Source organism: Electrona antarctica (assembly GCF_951216825.1).
Source record: "Electrona antarctica genome assembly, chromosome: 21".
In the NCBI taxonomy this organism is placed as follows: domain Eukaryota; kingdom Metazoa; phylum Chordata; class Actinopteri; order Myctophiformes; family Myctophidae; genus Electrona; species Electrona antarctica.
This window is the reverse complement of record NC_136802.1, coordinates 21,353,445-21,376,752: the sequence shown is the minus strand read 5'-3', so window position 1 is coordinate 21,376,752 and position 23,308 is coordinate 21,353,445. Positions and strand designations below refer to the sequence as shown.

The following is a 23,308-nucleotide window of genomic DNA, read 5'->3' as shown; positions in this document are numbered from 1 at the left end:
CACCGGATTGTCTGGTTGAGTCATTATTATTATCGGATTATTATCTAGTATTAATACATGTTTTTTTACTCTGAAAAAAGCCATTTCAATGTCAGAATGTTGGGGAAATTGTGTGGCTTGTGGCGACTGGGTTCCATAATTTAGTTCAGTGACTGTGGGCTAATAAAAGACTGTGATGATTGTAATAGTTTCCCACCAGATTCCGGTCTCCTAAAAAAACGCCCATCTACAGTATGTAGCTACAGTATGTTACGCAGTTATGGGAAGTAAACCGGAGATGGCAGGCATTTATTAACCCATTCTGGACGGGAACCCCTATTGGTGTTTTTACCGTCTGCCTGCCAGGATTAACTAATCTATCTATCGCACATTGCCAAGGCTTTATCGCACGCAACCCTTATTTTGAAGAGCCAAATATCCTAAACCGGGTGTTACAATGACAAAATACTGTGTGGTGTCTTGACCGATTGTTGTTCTCTCGGTCGGTGGTGAAAAAACCCTACCGCGAGTATCACAGCGCCTGCTGTCGGCCGTTGAAAAACCTTGTTTTCACCAGAAACGACATTCATTGCGCGTGGATGCGATGCGCGCGCAATGCCGCGCATCTTCAAAATGGCTGCGGCCACTGTCCCACTTTGACTGTTATTCTAACGAGCGGCAGCTAACGATTCGATCGGATCAAAACATGGATTAAAGAATATAAACCCTGGAAAACGTAGGCTACGGTTCTGGCGGGCTGCACGATTAATTTAATCCTACGGTTACTACGGTTCTGGCGGACTCCGTGTTAAGCATTATGTTATACTTTAGCTATGGAAAAATAGCAGATCTACAAGCTCATAGCGTGGCACTGAGTGCCGCGCTACAAGCTTGTAGATCTGCTATTTTTGAAAATGCGGCGAAAATCTTTGAATATAATTATATCATTTCACAGCAAATGTTTTAAACTCAAATCTTTGCTTCAGGGGGGTGACTGGAACAACATATTTTCAGATGGGGGTCGGCGGCCAATTTCATATAATTTCTGGCTTCCTTGACGTGAACATTATAACAGATTGACTTAAAGTCATTAAATGGTTACATTTATTAGGCAAACTATGCTTGTTTTTTCGGTGACTTTACCCGTGTTTGGGGGGCGAAGAGGTGCAGCTCAGAGTATTTGCATACAGGTTTCGATTGGTCTTAGAATGCATTGTCCGCTAGTTTCACTCTGAGCAGTGTGAGCACCGCTGATTTTTTCTTCTCCTTCTGCCAAAAATAGCCTAGAAGGGCTTATTGCATTCACATTTTACAAGAAATTTCTTGAACACAAACAATAGTGGATGCGCAAACTTGAAAAAAAACTCTACAACAAGTGCTTCAGGATACAGATCACGGGTACAGAAAGCATCGCCTTCTCCATATATGGCGACTGCCAATTATTGCAGACATTGAACAGAATTTTGCCGATGCCTTAGCTCTCAGCTTGGGCATGCCTGCAATCTGCAGGCCCCTCACGACTGATTTATGGACATTACCGAGGCTTCCAAATATGAACACAAGTAGTTTACATCTGTAGACACACACACACACACACACACACACACACACACACACACACACACACACACACACACACACACACACACACACACACACACACACACACACACACACACACACACACACACACACACACACACACACACACACACACACACACACACACACACACAGGTACCTTGTCCAGGTCGGGGTCCTGCAGGGGGAAAAGGGACGTGTAGTGTTTGTACTCCTCCTCCGTTGAAACGGGGATGGGACTGAAGTTGTCCTGGTCCAGGATCTGCCTGGAGACCAGACCAGACAGTCATACAGAACTATTCACTATTAGTCCTGGTCCAGGATCTGCCTGGAGACCAGACCAGACAGTCAGTCATACAGAACAATTCACTATTAGTCCTGGTCCAGGATCTGCCTGGAGACCAGACCAGACAGTCAGTCATACAGAACAATTCACTATTAGTCCTGGTCCAGGATCTGCCTGGAGACCAGACCAGACAGTCATACAGAACTATTCACTATTAGTCCTGGTCCAGGATCTGCCTGGAGACCAGACCAGACAGTCATACAGAACTATTCACTATTAGTCCTGGTCCAGGATCTGCCTGGAGACCAGACCAGACAGTCAGTCATACAGAACAATTCACTATTAGTCCTGGTCCAGGATCTGCCTGGAGACCAGACCAGACAGTCATACAGAACAATTCACTATTAGTCCTGGTCCAGGATCTGCCTGGAGACCAGACCAGACAGTCATACAGAACAATTCACTATTAGTCCTGGTCCAGGATCTGCCTGGAGACCAGACCAGACAGTCAGTCATACAGAACTATTCACTATTAGTCCTGGTCCAGGATCTGCCTGGAGACCAGACCAGACAGTCAGTCATACAGAACAATTCACTATTACAATTTAGGCATTTAGCAAACGCTCTTAATCCAGAGCTATTTACAGTAAACACATGGTAATACATCAAATACATAGACATAGTCATCAGGAATTATAAGCAAGCCAAGCACCTAATGTCCTAATGTCTAACAGTAGAATATCTCTACAATGTAACTATGAGTATACAGTTCTACACTATAGTGTGCTGTGTCTACATGAAACAAATGTTTTATACTATATATTTTAACACCATGGTGTGGTCATACAGAAAAACAACACTTAGGGCAACATAAAGACAAGTAAAACCAGAAACAATGACATAGCGAAAAAGAGAAAGAGAAAAAAAAGAAAAAAGGACATAGCAGAAATATGTCACAGGTTACCTATCAATATACACACAAAAGTAAAACAAAAACACTAGTCATTATGAAAGGGCCGAAAGCCGAAACCTTTATTTAAATGAATTTAAATGGTTTAATTTAAAACCTAACCATTTTCATGGTTAGGTTTTTGCAGGCCAAATGCCTTGCCTAAAGGAAAACAAAAAACACAGACACTCATTGTGCAGAATGTCCCATTTCACAAGTTCAAAATGTATTGAAAAATCTTTTGAAAATAGACGATCTACAAGCTCACAATTCACCGCATCGTGACGCATTGAGCTTTTAGATCGGTCATTTCCGATATAGTAGGCTATAGTATAGTGCTGAAGTGGTTTATGAATTTTGTAATCACGACCGCAGGTCGCATTTACTGTACTATGAAAATCGTGCATTTCTCGTCAGTCAGTGTATCACTCAAAATCCCCATACATGGGGAATACCCACAAATATGGTGCCCACTGCCCAGGTCATGTGACATCACAGGATGGACATCCCTGATGTCATAGTAAATGCGACCTGCCGTCGCAATAGGACCCAGTAGTGGTTCAGAGGGCCTCCCGCATTTCTTTCTCATGTCGTGCTCAGGCGCGTTCCCCTCCACCTGCTGCAACATCTGCTGGAGCAGGTTCCACTGCACGTCAGCTGAACTCCAAGTGGGAAAGAAATGCGGGAGGCCCTTGGCATCCATCATGTCCTGAGCTGCATGTCCATCATGCAGCTCAGAGCGCCGTGCACATTTCCAAGCGTCTGTGGGAGATGTGGCAGATGGGAGCCGAAGTGGAACAAGCGCTTACAGGTGTCACCAGACTGCAGGAGGTTGCGGAGCTCCTCCAGCGTCATGTCGGCCTTTCCGGTCAATTCCATATGTTGATCCTTCCTCTTCGATGTCTCCCTTTAGACTTATACCTGTCCATTCAAACTCTAGATGGGCCTGCCCCAAAGTTATTTAGTGCAGCTGCGCCCGGCAGCCAGCGAAAACTAGAGTTCTAAACGGGCCTGAAAATGTATTCCCGGCCATCCTACACTCAAGAGAATGTCCCCGTTAGCACCCTTAGATCTCCATATATGCAGCTGACCTGTTCTGACATTCCATATTGCTCCTTATATGGCCAGTACAGAATTCATTCCATGTTGATCTGACCACCCATGCCAAAGCGCGTCCAGCAGTCTGCCGTCAACGAGGCCTAAAGGGCGACCTCTCCCTTTAGGGCGAGGTCGCTTCTCGCCCTCAGCCGTCTTACCGGTAATAATCTGAATCTAGAAAGTAACTAGTAACTAAAGTTTCCAAATAACTGTAGTGAAGTAAAAGTACAATAAAGTGGAGTTGAAGTAAAAGTATTCAAGTATTCAAGTACAGTACTTGAGTGAATGTACTTGGTTACCTTCCACCACTGGCATTCAGTGGAGGTCAACGACAAGGGCTCAAATACCAGTAGTGTTTTGTTTGCCTCTGTCTGTCTTACATACACACACACACACACACACACACAACAGACGCACGCGCACACACACACACACACACATCCCATCGGGGGTCGCGTTGTGGTTTTCTTAACCTCGTCCTCCTGGAACTGTGTTCTCAGCGTTCCGAAGTTCCGACGTTCCATTGAGAGGCCGTGAACCGGAGAGCATTCTCTCTCTCTCCATATATCTCTCTCATCTCTCTCTCTCTCTCTTTCTCCGTCTCCAACAATACAACACAACATTCCTGTGGCTTCCCCCCGAATTCTGTGTGTTTCTGTGTGTGTGCGCGTGCGTGCGTGCGTGCGCGCGTGTGTGTGTGTCCATTCTTGAAGAGTCCCACTGGTGTCTTTGGACAGAAATACTGCTAAAACAATGCCTTCAACTGGCATGCACACTCGCACACACTCTCACATGAGCACACACACACACACACACACACACACACACACACACACACCGGGCAGTGCCCAGAGCGAGAGTGGGGAATGTTGCGGATGTTGTTTAAAACACTTCCTTTTCTCTGTCCGCTCGTAAAGCACTTCAAACACCAGGACATTTCCCACAATGCAATTTGTGTGAGATGTTCCCACAAACCCGCCGTGCCCTTCTGCCCTCCAAGACAAGCGGCCAAGGTCAGTCCACCGTGCTCCCACGCACCTTCACTCAAAACCCTGCCCTACAGACCTCCCAGGGGGCTGTATTTGGGACCATTGCTTTTGTCCCTCTACACCAAATCTTCTTGGCCTGTTATGACATGCCCAGCAGGCTAGGGTTCATGTGGTTAATACACACTCAACAATATGTGACCAGATTTGACTGAGAGCTTGCCATCGCGCAAATTCCAGCTTTTCACCAGAGGAGAAAAACATTTTTTTTTAAATGAGTTAATAGCACAGGCACTCTTCACATAGAGCATGTCTGAAATAAGTGTCAGAGCTGAAATCGACATGTAAATATGAAATAAATGCTTAAACATGTAGCTAGGTGTAATGTTAGAGACACAGAAGTGAACCTTTCAAGCCTGTTTTCTCAACTCGCTGTTTTCTGCAAGACATTACTCTATAAGCCATATATCCAAAACTGGTGGGTCAAATTGAACAACCAATGTCAATTTGAAGCTATGATTCCCTGCTTTCATGACAAATTTGGTCACATATGTACAGTACCACGGCAGGTACGATGTGTCCCGAGTATTCATGTTAAGGTGTGTGTGCATGTATGCATTTGAAAGTGTGTGCATAGTGCATACATGTATTTGCATGTACACTATGCATGCCAAGATGTGTGTGTGCATGCACATAAGTTAATGTTAAAGTGTGTGCATGTTAGGGGTGTGTGTGTATGTGTATGTGTATGTGTGTGTGTGTGTGTGTGTGTGTGCGTGCGTGTGTGCGTGCGTGTACGCGCGCGCCTACCTGAATGTGACGTTCCATTTCTTCAGTAGAATCTCTCCATATTGGTCCCTCATCTCCAACAGCATGTCAAACAATTGTGACACTGGAAAACCATAACCCTAGAAGCAAGTGAGCAAGAGAGAGCGAGAGTTAGGGATGGGTGTCTCAGGCTCTGCACTCTCCCTGTTTGCATCCTACCTGACGGGTCGCTCCTACCAGGTGATGCTGAGAGGGTCTGTGTCAGAACCACACAGGCTCACAACTGGGGTTCCCCAAGGCTCGGTTCTGGGTCCTCTTCTTTTCTCTCTCTACACTACATCTCTGGGTGCTGTCATCCACTCCCATGGCTTTTCCTACCACTGCTATGCCGATGACACCCAGCTGATCCTCTCATTCCCCCCCTCTGATACCCAAGTGGAGGCACGCATTGCTGCTTGTCTGGCTGACATCTCGGAGTGGATGTCGACAAACCACCTGAAGCTCAACCTGGACAAGACCGAGCTGATGTTCCTCCCGGGGAAGGGCTGTCCGCACCGAGACATGGCCATCACCATTGATAATGCTGTGGTGACCTCAACTCGGACTGCGAAGAATCTGGGTGTGACCCTGGACGATCAACTGACGTTCTCGGCAAACATCGCATCAGTGACAAGGTCCTGCAGATTCCTCCTCTACAACATCAGGAGGATTCGCCCCTTCCTCACGGAGAAGGCAGCCCAGGTGCTCATCCAGGCTCTCGTCATCTCCCGCCTGGACTACTGCAACTCCCTCCTTGCTGGTGCTCCGGCATCTGCCATCAGACCTCTGGAGCTTGTTCAGAAAGCTGCGGCTCGTCTGGTGTTCAACCGCCCCAAGTTATCCCACACAACCATCCTTCTCCGTTCTCTACACTGGCTCCCCGTAGCGGCTCGCATCCAGTTCAAAACCCTGGTGTTAGCCTATAGGGCAGTGAAAGGAACAGCTCCTTCCTACCTCCGGGCTATGGTCGATGCCTACACCCCTGCCCGACCACTTCGGTCTGCCACCTCGGGGCGACTGATTGCCTCGTCACTCAAGGGTCCTTCTGGCCGATCCACACGGTCACGACTCTTTTCTGTTCTGGCCCCACAGTGGTGGAATGAACTTCCCACTGATGTTAGGACAGCAGAGTCACTGCCCATATTTCGCCGCAGGTTGAAAACCCACCTCTTCAGGAAACACTACCCTTCCTCTCTGCCTGACCTACTTGTTGTTAACTAGTTGTACGAACGCTTGTTTTCTATTGTTGTATTGTTTATTGGATCTTGTTTAGTCGATACACTTAATTGTTTTAGCTCATGCTCATTTGATTTAGCTATTTTGTCTCATCTGTTTAAGGAAATAGGTAGCTGATATATTGCACTTTTACCTTAGCGCTAGGTATACTCTTGGTTGCTTGTTTTTGCAGAAAATGCACTAAAGACTTCTGGTGATTAGTAGTTTTTGTTCCCTACCTATGTTGAATACACTTATTGTAAGTCGCTTTGGATAAAAGCGTCTGCTAAATGACTGTAATGTAATGTAATGTAGACAAATTAAAATAATTTGTAAACAGGGGTGCCAGGGTGCCATAGAGAAGGTTCCTCCTGGGTAAAAAGTAGAGCACGGCTGGTCAAAATGAGCAACACGTGTCGCCAATCAGTGTATGTGAACGTCTGTAAAGCCCAGTGTGGTTGACCTTAAAACGGTTTTGTCCCAAGAAGTTGCGACTGGTGTGGTTTGGGCTTAATGGGTCACCATGCAACTCCTTGCAACCAAACAGTTGTGAGTAGACGCATGTAGACACATGTTGTTGCAAGCAACCATTGAATTGAATTCATTGTATCACTTGGGTCGACTTGCGTCACCATGTACCCTGTGCAATATGGGACAGGAATATGCAACAGGACATATCACACCTCTAGGACAAACAGTTTAGTTGTGTCTCGACCCATTGGTGTGGTTTGGCCTTAAAATGCTTTATCAAAGAGGAGAGGAGAGGAGAGGAGAGGAGAGACAGAATTCAGCCATTCCACGACACCTCATCATTTCGTTTTATGCCTTTTGGCCATCCTCGTCTTTCATTCATCCAGCTTTCTATTCACTTCTCCTCTCACTCATGTCCGTCCGTTCCCCACATCCGTTCCTCTCCCTCTCCCCTCACTCAGCGTCCTGTACGTCCAGAAGGTTGTCAGATAAAAAAACCCTCCAGATTCTCCAACACGTCTGATGTTTGGTTGAGATTTATTGGAGAGAAATTTCATTTCCACTCTGGTTGCAGCACATTTGTTTTTATATACCAGTATCACAGTATCAGAGCGGAGAGTAAAAATATAATATATACGCTGTACATATAGAGGTTGAAGATATCCGCTAACACTCCTGCCAGCTGGTCTGCACATGCTTTGAAGAGGGAGTGCTCAGATGCTGTCACGGAACGCAAGCCTTACGCCATTGCTTCTCCAACTGTGGGCCTTGTGGATAGTGCAAGTTGGACGCCAAATAATTGGCGAAACACTGGGATTTTGACGATGATATCGTTGCTGTCAGGGAGAAAGCTCTAATATACATAATGTTGTGTCCTTGTAAATGAACGATCGCGTCACACAAACGTATCAACGTTTTGAGGTTGAAGATCAGCTATTTTCTGTGACACTGTAGCGTGACGAAGCACGCAGAGAGATGAGAGATACATGGTTTCTGTACGACAGCAGCATTAGTTAGTTGCATTGATCCAAGCCAGAACACAATCGATTGATTGATCGTTAAAATAAACATGCTCTGATGTTAACTGGTCGGATGGGTGGGCCAGCCAAAAAAAAAGTTGTTGGCGACCACAAGCCTTACGGGTTGTGGGCCCGCTTGAAACCTCTGAGGCAACACCTTGCATTTCCAAGAAGGTCGTTCTTTGTCGTTTTTGTTTTGAGTGTTACAGAAATACTTGCTGTCAGAGTGGAAACATTTCGTGTCCAAAGAAGCGGTTACTTATCAACAATAACCTTTTAAAAATAGCCTGTTGTTCCAATGGATCCAGTGTTGATATTTAGACACAAGCTCTGCATGCAGTTGACTGAACTTAAAAAAATAATAATAATCACACCCGTGTTAAGTGAGGGGCGCTCTTATCATCGTACATTATCATACATCATCTAATTCTGGCCAATCACAATTTGCGTCCTCACTTTAGTCTTCACACAGACCCTCAAAGCTGGACATAGGAGGGGCTAGCACCCGTCAAAAATAGTTAATGCGTTGTTGTGTACCTGTAGTGTGTCGGCGAAGAGAACGATGAGGTTCTTCAGGTCCAAGACCAGATCAGGATCATCACAGTAGGACTAGAGAGACACACACAGTTCAGACATTAAGCACACACTCTTATCCAGAAACAGCGAGCGTGTGTGTGTGTGTGTGTGTGTGTGTGTGTGTGTGTGTGCGTGCTTACAGAGTGCGTCCTCAGTGCAGCGATGGTCTTGGACAAGGCCAGATCCCACAGCTCCTCTACGTAGGCAGAGTTCACCAGACCATGAGTAGTATGAAGAACATGGTCCTCCACCACAAAGAAACTACACACACATGCACACGTAGACAGACAGACAGACAGACAGAGGTTGAGGTTAATATTTGACTAAATAAATTCAGGGTTACACAGTCGTGCCCCAAGTCCTGGGAGCTGATGGTAGGTGTTCTCCCAGGGGTCTATAGCACATTGGATGTTGGGACAGGCTACCGCGTTCTCGGTTGATAACTTGATACAGACACAAAGCCGCTTCGGACCATATTTTACCTAATTTATAGTCTATAAGATTGTGTCCACATTTCCATGTTGTATTGATGTTGGTACTGTGTACAAAGAAGCTATACGCACACCAAAGTCCTTGTGGCTGTGCCGGCACACGGGAGAAAACTGTAGAGGAAATCTTGAAAAAACAAGAAGGTGGCCGCACACGCCAATAGCCAGAGTGCCAATATTTTATTAGGACAGCAGGTAAGACAAAAATGAATCCAACGTTTCGGCGGTTAAGCCTTCATCAGGGAAACGTAAGAGTATTGATGCTGGTACCATAGGAGAGACAACTTGCAAAAGTTGATAAAAATAATAATTATTCGACATTAATTAAGTAGGCCTAATGCAGACTTTTACAAAACGTAACTCGTAACGTAGAGTGTACAAATGGAACCAAATGGACCCTTACACTACAGGTATGTAATGCTGAGAGAGTACAAATGGAACCAAATGGACCCTTACACTACAGGTATGTAATGCTGAGAGAGTACAAATGGAACCAAATGGACCCTTACAGGTATGTAATGCTGAGAGAGTACAAATGGAACCAAATGGACACATTACACTACAGGTATGTAATGCTGAGAGACTACAAATGGAACCAAATGGACCCTTACAGGTATGAAATTCTGACACAGTACAAATGGAACCAAATGGACCCTTTCTTTTCCATTTGAGTTATGGGGATCATTGAATTGAAAGGTATGAGGAGAACCACTGATCTGTATAAGGTTTATAAAGCTATACAGTGTCTGCCTTGTGGAGAGGCTGAAGCCAGGGATGGAGGGATGGAGAGAAAGAGAGAGGGATGGAGGAATGAAGAGAGAGAGAGAGAGAGATGGAGGGATGGAGAGAGAGAGAGAGGGATGGAGGAATGAAGAGAGAGAGAGAGGGATGGAGGGATGGAGAGAGAGAGAGAGGGATGGAGGGATGGAGAGAAAGAGAGAGGGATGGAGGAATGAAGAGAGAGAGAGAGAGAGAGTCAAACATCGATGGGAACGAGTACAAACACCATTAACCAATTATCATCCAGACAAAGAGACGCACCAGCGCTGAACGACACTTTCCACTGGTGCAAGATGAGAACACCAGATCCTGCTGTGTGCGTGTGTGCGTGCGTGCGTGCGTGCATAAGAGCATGGATGGCCTTGATCCTGCAGGCAAATGTCTTTGTGACCGTACGTCTCGGTCTGTCTGTGTGCATTTGTGAGTGTGTGTGTGTGTGTGCGCACACGTGCATGTCAGTCTGGCGGTTGCACTGTTTAGAGAAGGGTCTGTCCCAGTTAAGCAGACAGGAGGAATAACAACAGTGTGCCAGCCGTGAGCCGTGTGCCGCACACGCGCGCACACACACACACACACACACACACGATGGCCATAATGGTGGGATGGAGTGATAGATGAGAGGAAAGAGGGTGGAGGAGAGGAAGGAGGACAGAGGATGTGGGTCAGAGAGGAATGGACTGAAGGAATGGAAGAGACAGAGAGATAGAGAGAAAGAGAGACAGACACACACACACACACACACACACACACACACACACACACAGAGAGAGAGAGAGAGAGACAGACACACACACACAGAGATAGAGAGAAAGAGAGACAGACACACACACAGAGAGAGAGAAAGAAAGACAGACACACACACAGAGAGAGAGAAAGAGAGACAGACACACACACACACAGAGATAGAGAGAAAGAGAGACAGACACACACACACACACACACACACACACACACACACACACACACACAGAGAGAGAGAGAGAGAAAGAGAGACAGTGTGAAGAAGGTGAAAAAGGGATGGAGAGAATGGAGGCAGTGATGTCAGAGGTGAAAGGGAAGAGGGGGGTAATGAAAGGATGGCAGGGCTATAGAGGGGCGGTGGTCCACACAGGAAGCTGTCAGCGCCGTTCTGCCATGCATCTCCTCTATGGTAAAGACGCTCCTCTTCCCACGGCCGAGCCTCACCGTGTCTCCGCAGCACGGCGCGGCCTCACCGTGTCTCCGCAGCACGGCGCAGCTGTCTGGTGGACATCACCACTCTTCAACCTACCTTTGCTTATATAATTGGTCCTCACTAATGTTCATGATAAAATGCCACTATTGTTTTCCCTACTCTGTCTGTGTCTCATGGGAGGGCTGTGGGCAGTACGCGTCCACCAGTGACATCATCGATGTGGAATCCAAGCTAATAGAAACTGCGGGCTTTCTATTCCTGGAAAGTTGCAATGCGATAAGAGAAGCCATCGTTCTCACAATAATACAAATCTAAATATATATATATTTTTAATCTCGTTTAAAAAAAAACAATCTGCTTAACGATGATGTCACTGAGGGACGGGTTTCTGAACTGCCCACAGCGCTCCTATGAGACACAGACCGAGTAGAAAACAATTGTGGCATTTTATCATGAACATTAGTGAAGATAAGTTGAAAAGTGGTGAAGTGGTCCTTTGGAGACCAGACTCTTACAAATGTCTTCTAAAATCACGAAAAACCTACAGTATGTTTCTATATCAGTGGTTCTCAATCTATTTCATGTCAAGGACCCCGAAAATGATATGTAATTGGCCGCCGAACCCCATCTGAAAATATGTTGTTCCAGGGGACCCCCCCCCCCCCCCAGAAGCAAAGACATGAGTGAAAAACATTCACTGTGAAAGAATATATATTGAAAGATTTGCACACATTTTCACGATTTTTCAAGATCTGTTCGTAGCATGGCACTGCTACGAGCTATCTTTCAACAGCTAAAGTTTAAAATAATGGTTAAAGTGATTAAAAGCTAAGGTGACACAGATTCATTCCATGTCTTAATGGGTTAAACCCTCAGGGGCCGGCGCTTACCAGTGGTGTAAAGTAACCAAGTTAATTTACTCTTTGCTACTAAGTATAATAACTAAGTACAATTTTGTAGTATTTCTACATCGCAGTATTGATACTTTTACTTAAGTAAATCAATTCAATAATCATTATAATTATGAAGTGGCACTGAAAGATATGATTCTCTCTCTCTCTCATACAGAAGAATAAATAATGGATGGATGGATGGATAAACTTACCCGACTATTTGATTGAAGTACCTCCTATATCCCTCTAGAGTTTCATGCTAAAATATGGAGACAAAGGTAAAGACAGACAGACAGACAGACAGACATACAGACAGACAGACAGATAGATGGAAGAAGGGGGGAAAAAAGGAGAGTAGACACAATAGACAAGGAATCTGGTATATTACTGGTGACACTGAATATTCCATATTATTGTGTAATTTAAGTTATTAGTACAGTTATAAACTCAAGGGTATGTGTGTGTGTGTTTGAGATGGGAGTGTGTTGGGGGTCAGGGTACGTGTGTTAGGAATGTGATACAGACAGACGGACACAGTGAGTGAGGGTCATACCATGTTAGAGTGAGGCTGCAGTACAAGGCGAGCCTGTTTCCTCCTCTGCTTTCGGTAGTAGCTTTCAAACTCATCACGTAAACCCTGCACATACAGTAACACAACACACACACACACACACACACACACACACACATGAGGCTGGATAGACGGCTATAACAAGTAGCAGATTGCAATGCGTTTCCACTCGACAGCAACGAAGAGCCCATGGATTTGTTTTTATGTCCGGAAACCCCGTCCAGGACAGGCTTCAGACGCGCCTCATCAGGAGACTTGGCTCAGACCTGAACCCTTTTGATTTGGCGTTAGGAACCCGTTGCGACCGCATGCCCTCGCTGACGTCGACCCCAGGCAAGGTTCGAACCCACAACCTTCCGCATGAAAAGCGTAAGCCATTACTGGCAAAAAAAACGTAAGTTTCGTTTTTGGCTAGGGTTAGCCAGCCTTCATCCAATCCGGATGAGAGGGGCCTTCCTCCAATCATGATTGAGTGGGGGCAGGCCTTGGTGCATGTCCTGTTGGCCTGTTGTGCCCCCCCCCCCCCACTGTAGAGCGTGTGCATGTGCACATCTTGTTACCGGGGCGGACCAGGGGTTTGTCCAAATCACTGAATGCTCCTTTAAAGCAGTTAAGCTCCAAACAAAGTGCTAGGCCAAAAAGGCCATCATGTGCCAGTGCATTTCAATGCAATCGAATGCACACACAGCATAACAAGTTTGTCACAGATTGAAATAAATGACACAGAAATGTAAAACCTTTCCTCTGAAAAGCTTATTTTTTGGAAAATATTAACTGTAATAGTATTATTACTCAGAATGTGAAAGTAATTAGTTCAAAGTCAAAGTCGTACGAGTAGTCACACACGTTACCGCAGTGTTCTCCGCATTTGACCCATCTCTTGGAGCGGTGAGCCGCAGCGTGCACGTGCTCGGGAATCATTAGTTGATTTGACCCCCAATCCAACCCATTGATGCTGAGTGCCAAGCAGGGAGGCATTGGGTCCCATTTTTACAGTCTTTGGTATGACCCGGCCGGGTCATACCAATATCTAACCACAAGGTTGTATTAATAGTTACAGTATAAAAGGTAATATTACTTTCCCCCCCCCCCCCCCCCCCCACACACACACACACACACACACACACACACACACACACACACACACACACACACACACACACACACACACACACACACACACACACACACACACACACACACACACACACACACACACACACACACACACACACACACACACACACACACACACACACACAGGCCACTTCCTATACCTTTATCATCTGAAAAACAGAAGAGCCTTTCTCTCTCATATCTTCCGTGCACTCTCTGCATGCTGGGAGAGGAGGCCTATCAGAGTCAGACCAGGAGCCACAGTCCTCCGTGGACCCACAGATAAGGCCCTGTGGTCTGGGGAGATAAGTGGACGCAGACCCCCTGACTGTGCCAGACCACCAGAGCACACCTAGATAGAGGCGTGTTATCTATGTGTCTGTTATTTTCAATCACTATGTGTGCTATCAAGTGTGTGTGTGTGTGTGTGTGCGCCTGTGCCTTTGTGCGTGTGTGTGCGTGTGTGTGCATTGACCTCTAACTCTCTATATAAGTCCGATACAGGACTGACAGGAACGTCAATGGACATTCCGTCCATCTAAGAAATTTGTGGCTGGCCCTAGCGGCTAGCGTAGCCGTCTGGGCACCTATAGGCCTGACAGCGTGTCGCAGGTTCGAGTCCCGATCCCGACGGCCTTTGCCGCGTGTCAAAACAAATGAGCCCAAATGACCTTGCTTGCAAAACAATGTCCATTCAAACAGCCAAGTCACAAAAACACAACTTCATTAGAAAGCTGGATCTCAGAGGACACGTTGTCGCTCTGTTATCTTTAGCGGTCTAAGAGAGGTTTTGAACAAAGTGCTGTTCTTGTTTTTTAACAGCCTGACTCATAGACAATATCTGTTGAAAACACTCAACTCAGACACGCAAACTGTAGATATTCAAACCACTTTGACCCTGAGTCTCTGTGGACGCGGATGGATTTGGACACAAACAAGTTGTTTTTGAGGTGACAGAGCTTGCGTTCACCACCTCTTTCAACTTCCTGTTTGACCCTCAAGCTAAAACAATGTGTATTGTGCGCAAGCGTCCCTATTCTGGGCATGTCATAATAGGTGAACATTTTGGCGAAAATAGGCTAACATGCACTGAAAACAGCTGATGTGCAAGCTGCTCACAACATGTCTGTAAGCCTGTAGATTGGATACTTTTAGCTCACAACATGTCTGTAAGCTTGTAGATTGGATACTTTTAGCTCACAACATGTCTGTAAGCTTGTAGATTGGATACTTTTAGCTCACAACATGGCTGTAAGCTTGTAGATTGGATACTTTTAGCTCACAACATGTCTGTAAGCTTGTAGATTGGATACTTTTAGCTCACAACATGTCTGTAAGCTTGTAGATTGGATACTTTTAGCTCACAACATGTCTGTAAACGTGTAGATTGGATACTTTTAGCTCACAACATGTCTGTAAGCCTGTAGATTGGATACTTTTAGCTCACAACATGTCTGTAAGCTTGTAGATTGGATACTTTTAGCCCACAACATGTCTGTAAACCTGTAGATTGGATACTTTTAGCTCACAACATGTCTGTAAGCTTGTAGATTGGATACTTTTAGCTCACATCATGTCTGTAAGCTTGTAGATTGGATACTTTTAGCTCACAACATGTCTGTAAGCTTGTAGATTGGATACTTTTAGCTCACAACATGTCTGTAAGCTTGTAGATTGGATACTTTTAGCTCACAACATGTCTGTAAGCTTGTAGATTGGATACTTTTAGCTCACAACATGTCTGTAAGCTTGTAGATTGGATACTTTTAGCTCACAACATGTCTGTAAGCTTGTAGATTGGATACTTTTAGCTCACAACATGTCTGTAAGCTTGTAGATTGGATACTTTTAGCTCACAACATGTCTGTAAGCTTGTAGATTGGATACTTTTAGCTCACATGTCTGTAAACTTGTAGATTGGATACTTTTAGCTCACAACATGTCTGTAAGCTTGTAGATTGGATACTTTTAGCTCACAACATGTCTGTAAGCTTGTAGATTGGATACTTTTAGCTCACAACATGTCTGTAAGCTTGTAGATTGGATACTTTTAGCTCACAACATGTCTGTAAGCTTGTACATTGGATACTTTTAGCAAAGAGATTTGGTGTAGAGGTGGAAAAAGTAGGAGTCCAAGTATAGAATGCTGGGGGACCCCCGGTCAACAAAGTATATATATTGTACCTACAGTAATTGTGTTGTATATTAAACTTGTTTTTTCCATGATGCAACTTCAGAAAAGACAGCAGCTACCTCACCGTAATTTAGCCGATTGTCTCATCAATGTCTGTTAACTTGAAAAAGAGGACAGATCTGTGCAAGTACTTTCCACCGGAACTGGTCTTCATCAGGGTAGTAGGACTAGGAGACCAGTTCTGGTCAACACAAGTTGTTTTTTTAAATGTTGTAGACGTGATTAAAGTACTTCCCTCTCCCCCGTTATTTTGTTGAGTGCTCGGATCTTTCTTTGATCACATTAAATGTGTTAACTCTGAGAGCAACCATGTAACTTAACGGACCCCCAGAGTGAAATGTTTGCGGCTGTCTTCAAGAACTTGAAGTGAACATGAACTTGCGCTGGTCTGAATTGTTTAACTCCCAGTTTGACCCTCGGCTAAAACAATGAGTATTGAATACAACCTCACGCTGCCCTCGACAGCGGCCAACACAGCCCTCGCACTGACCCAAGAGACACAAACACTGAGCTAAATGAGAGTGTGTGTGTGTGTGTGTGTGTGTGTGTGTTTAACCTCCACAACCTCAGATAAACAGTGGCAACAGTCCCGAAGAGACGTGCACAGAGAGGCATTAGAGAGCGAGAGAGAGTTTGGGGGAGAGAGACATGGAGAAGTAAAGAGAGAGGGGCGGTGAGAGAGGGAAATTAAGCAGGAGAAAAAGAGAGGGGAAAACCCTGAGAGAGAGAGAGAGAGAGAGAGAGAGAGAGAGAGAGAGAGAGAGAGAGAGAGATTGATAGCTGTCCCGTCCCAGGCTCAGGCTGCCATGCCAAACAAACACTACATCATCCATCAATCACCCTCTACCATGATGATGATGATGATGATGATGATCGTCTGAGTGTGTGCCTCTCGCTGGCTCCGCTCTAGAACCAGTTGGGCCCTGGGCTTACATTGATCACAGATTTTCTCCCACTGTGTGTATGTGTGTGTGCATGCGTGTGTGTCAGTGTGTGTGGCATGCCTAACAAAGGCCTATTGTTAAGGCACAGTTCTGCGCACGATGGCTGGAAAATCATGAAATTTAAACATGGAAAAGAAAGGATAATGTGTGTGTGTGTGTGTGTGTGTGTGTGTGTGTGTGTGTGTGTGTGTGTGTGTGTGTGTGTGTGTGTGTGTGTGTGGTGGGGGGTCTGGAAGGCATGGGGAGATGATAGAGAGGAGAGAGGAGGAAGGAGAGAGGAGAGAGGAGGAAGGAAGGATTGGAGTGAAGGAAAAGAATGAAGAGCAAGAAGCAAGAACGGAGGTCTTGATTGCAAATGAGATTCCATGGCCAGGGTTACTGTTCAAATAAATACACTCAGGAGTGTGTGTGTGTGTGTGTGTGTGTGTGTGTGTGTGTGTGTGTGTGTGTGTGTGTGTGTGTGTGTGTGTGTGCAAAGACATTCAAAGTGCATGACTGGCTTTCTGAAATCTGACTCTTGTGACTGCGTGCATGCGTGCGTGCGTGCATGTTTTTCCTACCAGTATGGCAGCTGTACTGGGACATTCCAGATGTTTAGAGTATTAAACAGTCGATCTCCCCTCTTCCCAGTGGCCTGTCAATCAAAGCAGCTGTACCCTGTGTGTGTGTGTGCGCGCGTGTGTGTGGTTGTGTGTGCACGCGAGTGCAAGTGACCTCTTGCCCGCCTGCATTTCAAAGAACAGTTATTCCCTGTGGCAAACTGGCAACACACACACACACACACAGTTGCGGGAAAGGAAAGCGCAGCAGGACAAGGAAGGATATGAGGAAAGGAGAGATGGAAAGGAAAGGAGATAAGGATAAAGGTCAAGGTCAACCCTTTCAAACAGAACAGTGGAGCGACACAGAATGAGAGAGAGTGACAGAGAGACAGAGAGAGAGAGAGAGCATGCTGAAGGGGTGAACGAGGGATGACCTCGGAGGTGAAGAAGTCAGACCCTTCAACACCTTCACCAGATCAAACACTCACGCTCTCTCTCTTCCAGACCTCCGTTTCTGACCTCCCTCCATCACCCCATCACTCCCTTCACCAATACCTCCATTCATTCACTCTCTCTCTCTCTCTCTCTCTCCTTTCTGTGCAAGCCTGCCATCCATCCATCCCGTTACATTACTGATGATGAATTGAGTATAGGACCACAAGGGAAACAAGCCATCGGGGCCTTTTGTGCGTTATCCTTTTAGCATTGCTCGCTGTCGACTGATTTGTTAAGTATTCAATCAATCAATCAATCAATCAATCAGTAAAATCAATCCATCCAACACACACACACAATTCTCTCCCTCGTGGTCTTTTTTCTCCGTCTCTCTATCTCCGTTTCTGTCTCTCTTTCTTTATGTCACCCCTGTTACCCTTTCTCTGTCCCCTCTGTCACCCGTTACCCTCTCTGTCCCCTCTGTCACCCGTTACCCTTTCTCTGTCCCCTCTGTCACCCGTTACCCTCTCTGTCCCCTCTGTCACCCGTTACCCTTTCTCTGTCCCCTCTGTCACCCGTTACCCTCTCTGTCCCCTGTCACCCGTTACCCTTTCTCTGTCCCCTCTGTCACCCCTGTTACCCTTTCTCTGTCCCCTCTGTCACCCCTGTTACCCTTTCTCTGTCCCCTCTCTCTACCTCACCCGTCCTTTCCTCCATCTATCATTGTACCTCTCTCTCTCCTTTTTTGAGGTGCGCGCTAGCCCCGCCCATGCCCAGCTTTGTCTGTTTGTGTGAACACAAACACGATGGATTTGATTGGCTGAACAAAGTAGGCCTACATAGAGGATAAAAAGTGAGGGCAGAAAACATTTGTTATGATTTGATTGGCTGAGCACGGAATGTGATGTATGATCGAGCGCCCCCCACTTCACACGAGTGTGATTTTTCTATCCTCTCTCTCTCCTGTCCCCTCACTCTGTCCTTCCTTTCACCTCTTGTCCCCCGCCACGCCATCGTTCTTTCGGGCCGTTCCCGCTCTGTCTTCCTCTCACCCTCTTATTAGCCTTTAAGTAACCCCACTCTCTCCTTCGCCTGTTCACTTTCTCCTTCCTGTCACAGTTCATGCACTTCCTGTACCCTGACACACACACACACACACACAGAGAGTATCCCATCTGATCGTGTTGGCCCAGTCGCAACCCCCGAAGGCCTCCACACACACACCAAAATTCAAGAAACCCAGTCGTGTCCCAGTCAACACCCCACCCGTGTCGCTTTCACTTCCAGTCACACACAAACACATAAACCAGACACACGCGCGCAATTGCGCACACACACCCCTGAAGCAGGTCAGTTGGAAAGAAGCCAGGCACAAAGCCTGGGGTCTCATTTTTCATCTCTCTCACTCACACACACACACACACACACACACACACACACACACACACACACACACACACACACACACACACACACACACACACACACACACACACACACACACACACACACACACACACACACACACACACACACACACACACACACACACACACACACACACACACACACACACACACACACACACCTCATGTTTTTGTGTCACTTACCTCTTGGCATCTTTGTATCAGTACAGTTGGGTGCCACCGATATTGTCCCTTATCATTTGACTCATTTAGGCCTGACCTCAACATTTTTAAAAATCCTTCTAAATCCTCCAGTTTTCTGAAATAAATAAATCACGATTTTTCAAAAATAGCAGACCTACAAGCTCGTAGCGCGCCACTCGGTGGCGCGCTACGAGCTTGTAGATCTGCTATTTTTCAATAGCTAAATTATAACATAATGTTTAAAACACCAAAAGGGGTTTTGCGCAGATCACGCAAACCTCAGCAAAAAGAAAAGGACAATATCGATGGCCTCCAACTGTATGAACCTACTAGCTGCCAGCATGTACAGTTGAGCAGCATTTAGTGTAGGGCTAAAACAGGGGTGGCCTAGAACATAGCCCTGGGGGACTACACAGGGGTGGCCTAGAACATAGCCCTGGGGGACTACACAAAGTATAGGGTTTAACTAATTTACTAACGCCCCGTCAAATCACAATGTCCCTCACTGCTGGTCGCAACACTCGGAACATTGTTTAGCTTTTTATAACCATGGGGTTTCCTTGGTGAGAGAGAAAAGGCAGAGAAGCCAGTGCACATTCAGATTGTGTTTAAAAAACTGGACGTTTGGACGTTTGCTTTCATTTCCCCCGTATCTGACTGGAGTGCCCCAAGGGTACCCAAGGATACAGCTAGTGGTAAAAAGAAGAGGGGGGGGACAAAGTCTTGCTTAGCCCTCTGCACTTGACCAGGATTTGCATGTTGTAAGACTTATAAAGATATGAATATAGAAGTAGTCAAAGTGTATATACAACTACTGTAAAGTAGTACACACTGTACTTGTGGTGGTTAGAGTGTCCGCCCAGAGATTGGGAGGTCGGGGGTTTGATTCCCCGGCAGAGTCATACCAAAGACTATAAAAGCGGGAGCCAGAGCCTCCCTGCTTGGCACTCAGCATCAAGGGTTGGACTGGGGGGTAAGTCCCTGTTGACATACTAGCGTCGTGTCCAGCGGGTGTACATCAAGCTGCGCTATGGGCCTCGTGGCTCGGTAAGACTTCCTGTTTATAGTACAAACGAGCTACTATAGCTTTCTATTGCAACCTGTGACGGACAGACATAGTGAGCCAACCGGTGGACACGCAGTGTTGTTACTGAAGCCACCAAGTGTGTGCTAGCAGGGACAGACAGGGTTATGGGGGGAGCATGGATGAAAACATTTCAGTTATAAAATAACAGGAGAGGGAGAGAGGAGAGCAGAGGAGGAATCAAGAAAGAGAGAAGGAGGAGGAGATGGGTAGAAAACAAGAACAAAGAAGGCACGGTTGAAGAGGAGAGAAGAGTAGAAAACAGGAGGAGAAAAGAGGATAGGACAGAAGGAGGAGAAGAGCTGGAAAATAAGGGGGAGAGGAGAAGACAGAGGAGGAGGTGAACGCACCAGTACAGTGTAGAAGACAGAGGAGGAGGTGAACTCACCAGTACAGTGTAGAAGACAAAGGAGGAGGTGAACTCACCAGTACAGTGTAGAAGACAGAGGAGGAGGTGAACTCACCAGTACAGTGTAGAAGACAAAGGAGGAGGTGAACTCACCAGTACAGTGTAGAAGACAGAGGAGGAGGTGAACTCACCAGTACAGTGTAGAAGACAGAGGAGGAGGTGAACTCACCAGTACAGTGTAGAAGACAGAGGAGGAGGTGAACTCACCAGTACAGTGTAGAAGACAGAGGAGGAGGTGAACTCACCAGTACAGTGTAGAAGACAGAGGAGGAGGTGAACGCACCAGTACAGTGTAGAAGACAGAGGAGGAGGTGAACTCACCAGTACAGTGTAGAAGACAGAGGAGGAGGTGAACTCACCAGTACAGTGTAGAAGACAGAGGAGGAGGTGAACTCACCAGTACAGTGTAGAAGACAGAGGAGGAGGTGAACTCACCAGTACAGTGTAGAAGACAGAGGAGGAGGTGAACTCACCAGTACAGTGTAGATGACAGAGGAGGAGGTGAACTCACCAGTACAGTGTAGAAGACAAAGGAGGAGGTGAACTCACCAGTACAGTGTAGAAGACAGAGGAGGAGGTGAACTCACCAGTACAGTGTAGAAGACAGAGGAGGAGGTGAACTCACCAGTACAGTGTAGAAGACAGAGGAGGAGGTGAACTCACCAGTACAGTGTAGAAGACAAAGGAGGAGGTGAACTCACCAGTACAGTGTAGAAGACAGAGGAGGTGGTGAACTCACCAGTACAGTGTAGAAGACAGAGGAGGAGGTGAACGCACCAGTACAGTGTAGAAGACAGAGGAGGAGGTGAACTCACCAGTACAGTGTAGAAGACAGAGGAGGTGAACTCACCAGTACAGTGTAGAAGACAGAGGAGGAGGTGAACTCACCAGTACAGTGTAGAAGACAGAGGAGGAGGTGAACTCACCAGTACAGTGTAGAAGACAGAGGAGGAGGTGAACTCACCAGTACAGTGTAGAAGACAGAGGAGGAGGTGAACTCACCAGTACAGTGTAGAAGACAGAGGAGGAGGTGAACTCACCAGTACAGTGTAGAAGACAGAGGAGGAGGTGAACTCACCAGTACAGTGTAGAAGACAGCGGAGGAGGTGAACTCACCAGTACAGTGTAGAAGACAGAGGAGGAGGTGAACTCACCAGTACAGTGTAGAAGACAGAGGAGGAGGTGAACTCACCAGTACAGTGTAGAAGACAGCGGAGGAGGTGAACTCACCAGTACAGTGTAGAAGACAGAGGAGGAGGTGAACTCACCAGTACAGTGTAGAAGACAGAGGAGGAGGTGAACTCACCAGTACAGTGTAGAAGACAGAGGAGGAGGTGAACTCACCAGTACAGTGTAGAAGACAGCGGAGGAGGTGAACTCACCAGTACAGTGTAGAAGACAGAGGAGGAGGTGAACTCACCAGTACACTGTAGAAGACAGAGGAGGAGGTGAACTCACCAGTACAGTGTAGAAGACAGAGGAGGAGGTGAACTCACCAGTACAGTGTAGAAGGCAGAGGAGGAGGTGAACTCACCAGTACAGTGTAGAAGACAGAGGAGGAGGTGAACTCACCAGTACATTGTAGAAGACAGAGGAGGAGGTGAACTCACCAGTACAGTGTAGGAGACAGAGGAGGAGGTGAACTCACCAGTACAGTGTAGAAGACAGAGGAGGAGGTGAACTCACCAGTACAGTGTAGAAGACAGAGGAGGAGGTGAACTCACCAGTACAGTGTAGATATGCAAACAGTGGTAGACTGGAGAGAAGTCCACCAGCTCCTGAGGTCCTGGAACCTGGGGGTGGGAGGTGAGAGAGAGGGGGGGGGGGGGGTATTTAAACACACCTGACACAATCATGCTATCATTCGCTGACCGGGTTCTGCACTCGATCCCCTCCATTTTGTCTGTACTTTTGTATGAGATGCAACAAATTAGAGAGAGAGTGAGAGAGAGAGGAGCATGAGGGAATGTTCCATTAGATGGAATCAGTATAAGAAGAATGAAAGAAAGAGAGGAAGATCTAGATAAAATTAAATAAAGGAATAAAAAAGAAAACCTAAAGCAATACACAGGCTAACAGTGCGAGCAGAGGGTCAGCGCCA

General features: G+C 46.3%; 1 protein-coding gene across 3 annotated transcripts in view; it reads right to left on the bottom strand.

The window, feature by feature from the left end:
• The window catches only part of exoc6b (exocyst complex component 6B), a 142,726-nt gene that overhangs the window by 68,921 nt on the left and 50,497 nt on the right, over window positions 1–23,308 (bottom strand). For 2 of the 3 annotated variants that reach the window (XM_079491205.1, XM_079491206.1), the window contains exons 8-14: window positions 22,932–23,000; window positions 12,856–12,939; window positions 12,515–12,561; window positions 9,108–9,228; window positions 8,929–9,000; window positions 5,690–5,787; window positions 1,721–1,826 (exon numbers count right to left, since the gene is read on the bottom strand). In XM_079491205.1, coding sequence (XP_079347331.1) covers window positions 1,721–1,826; window positions 5,690–5,787; window positions 8,929–9,000; window positions 9,108–9,228; window positions 12,515–12,561; window positions 12,856–12,939; window positions 22,932–23,000 — 597 coding nt within the window. The remainder of the gene's footprint in view (window positions 1–1,720; window positions 1,827–5,689; window positions 5,788–8,928; window positions 9,001–9,107; window positions 9,229–12,514; window positions 12,562–12,855; window positions 12,940–22,931; window positions 23,001–23,308) is intronic. The other variant, XM_079491207.1, reaches the window with a different exon arrangement.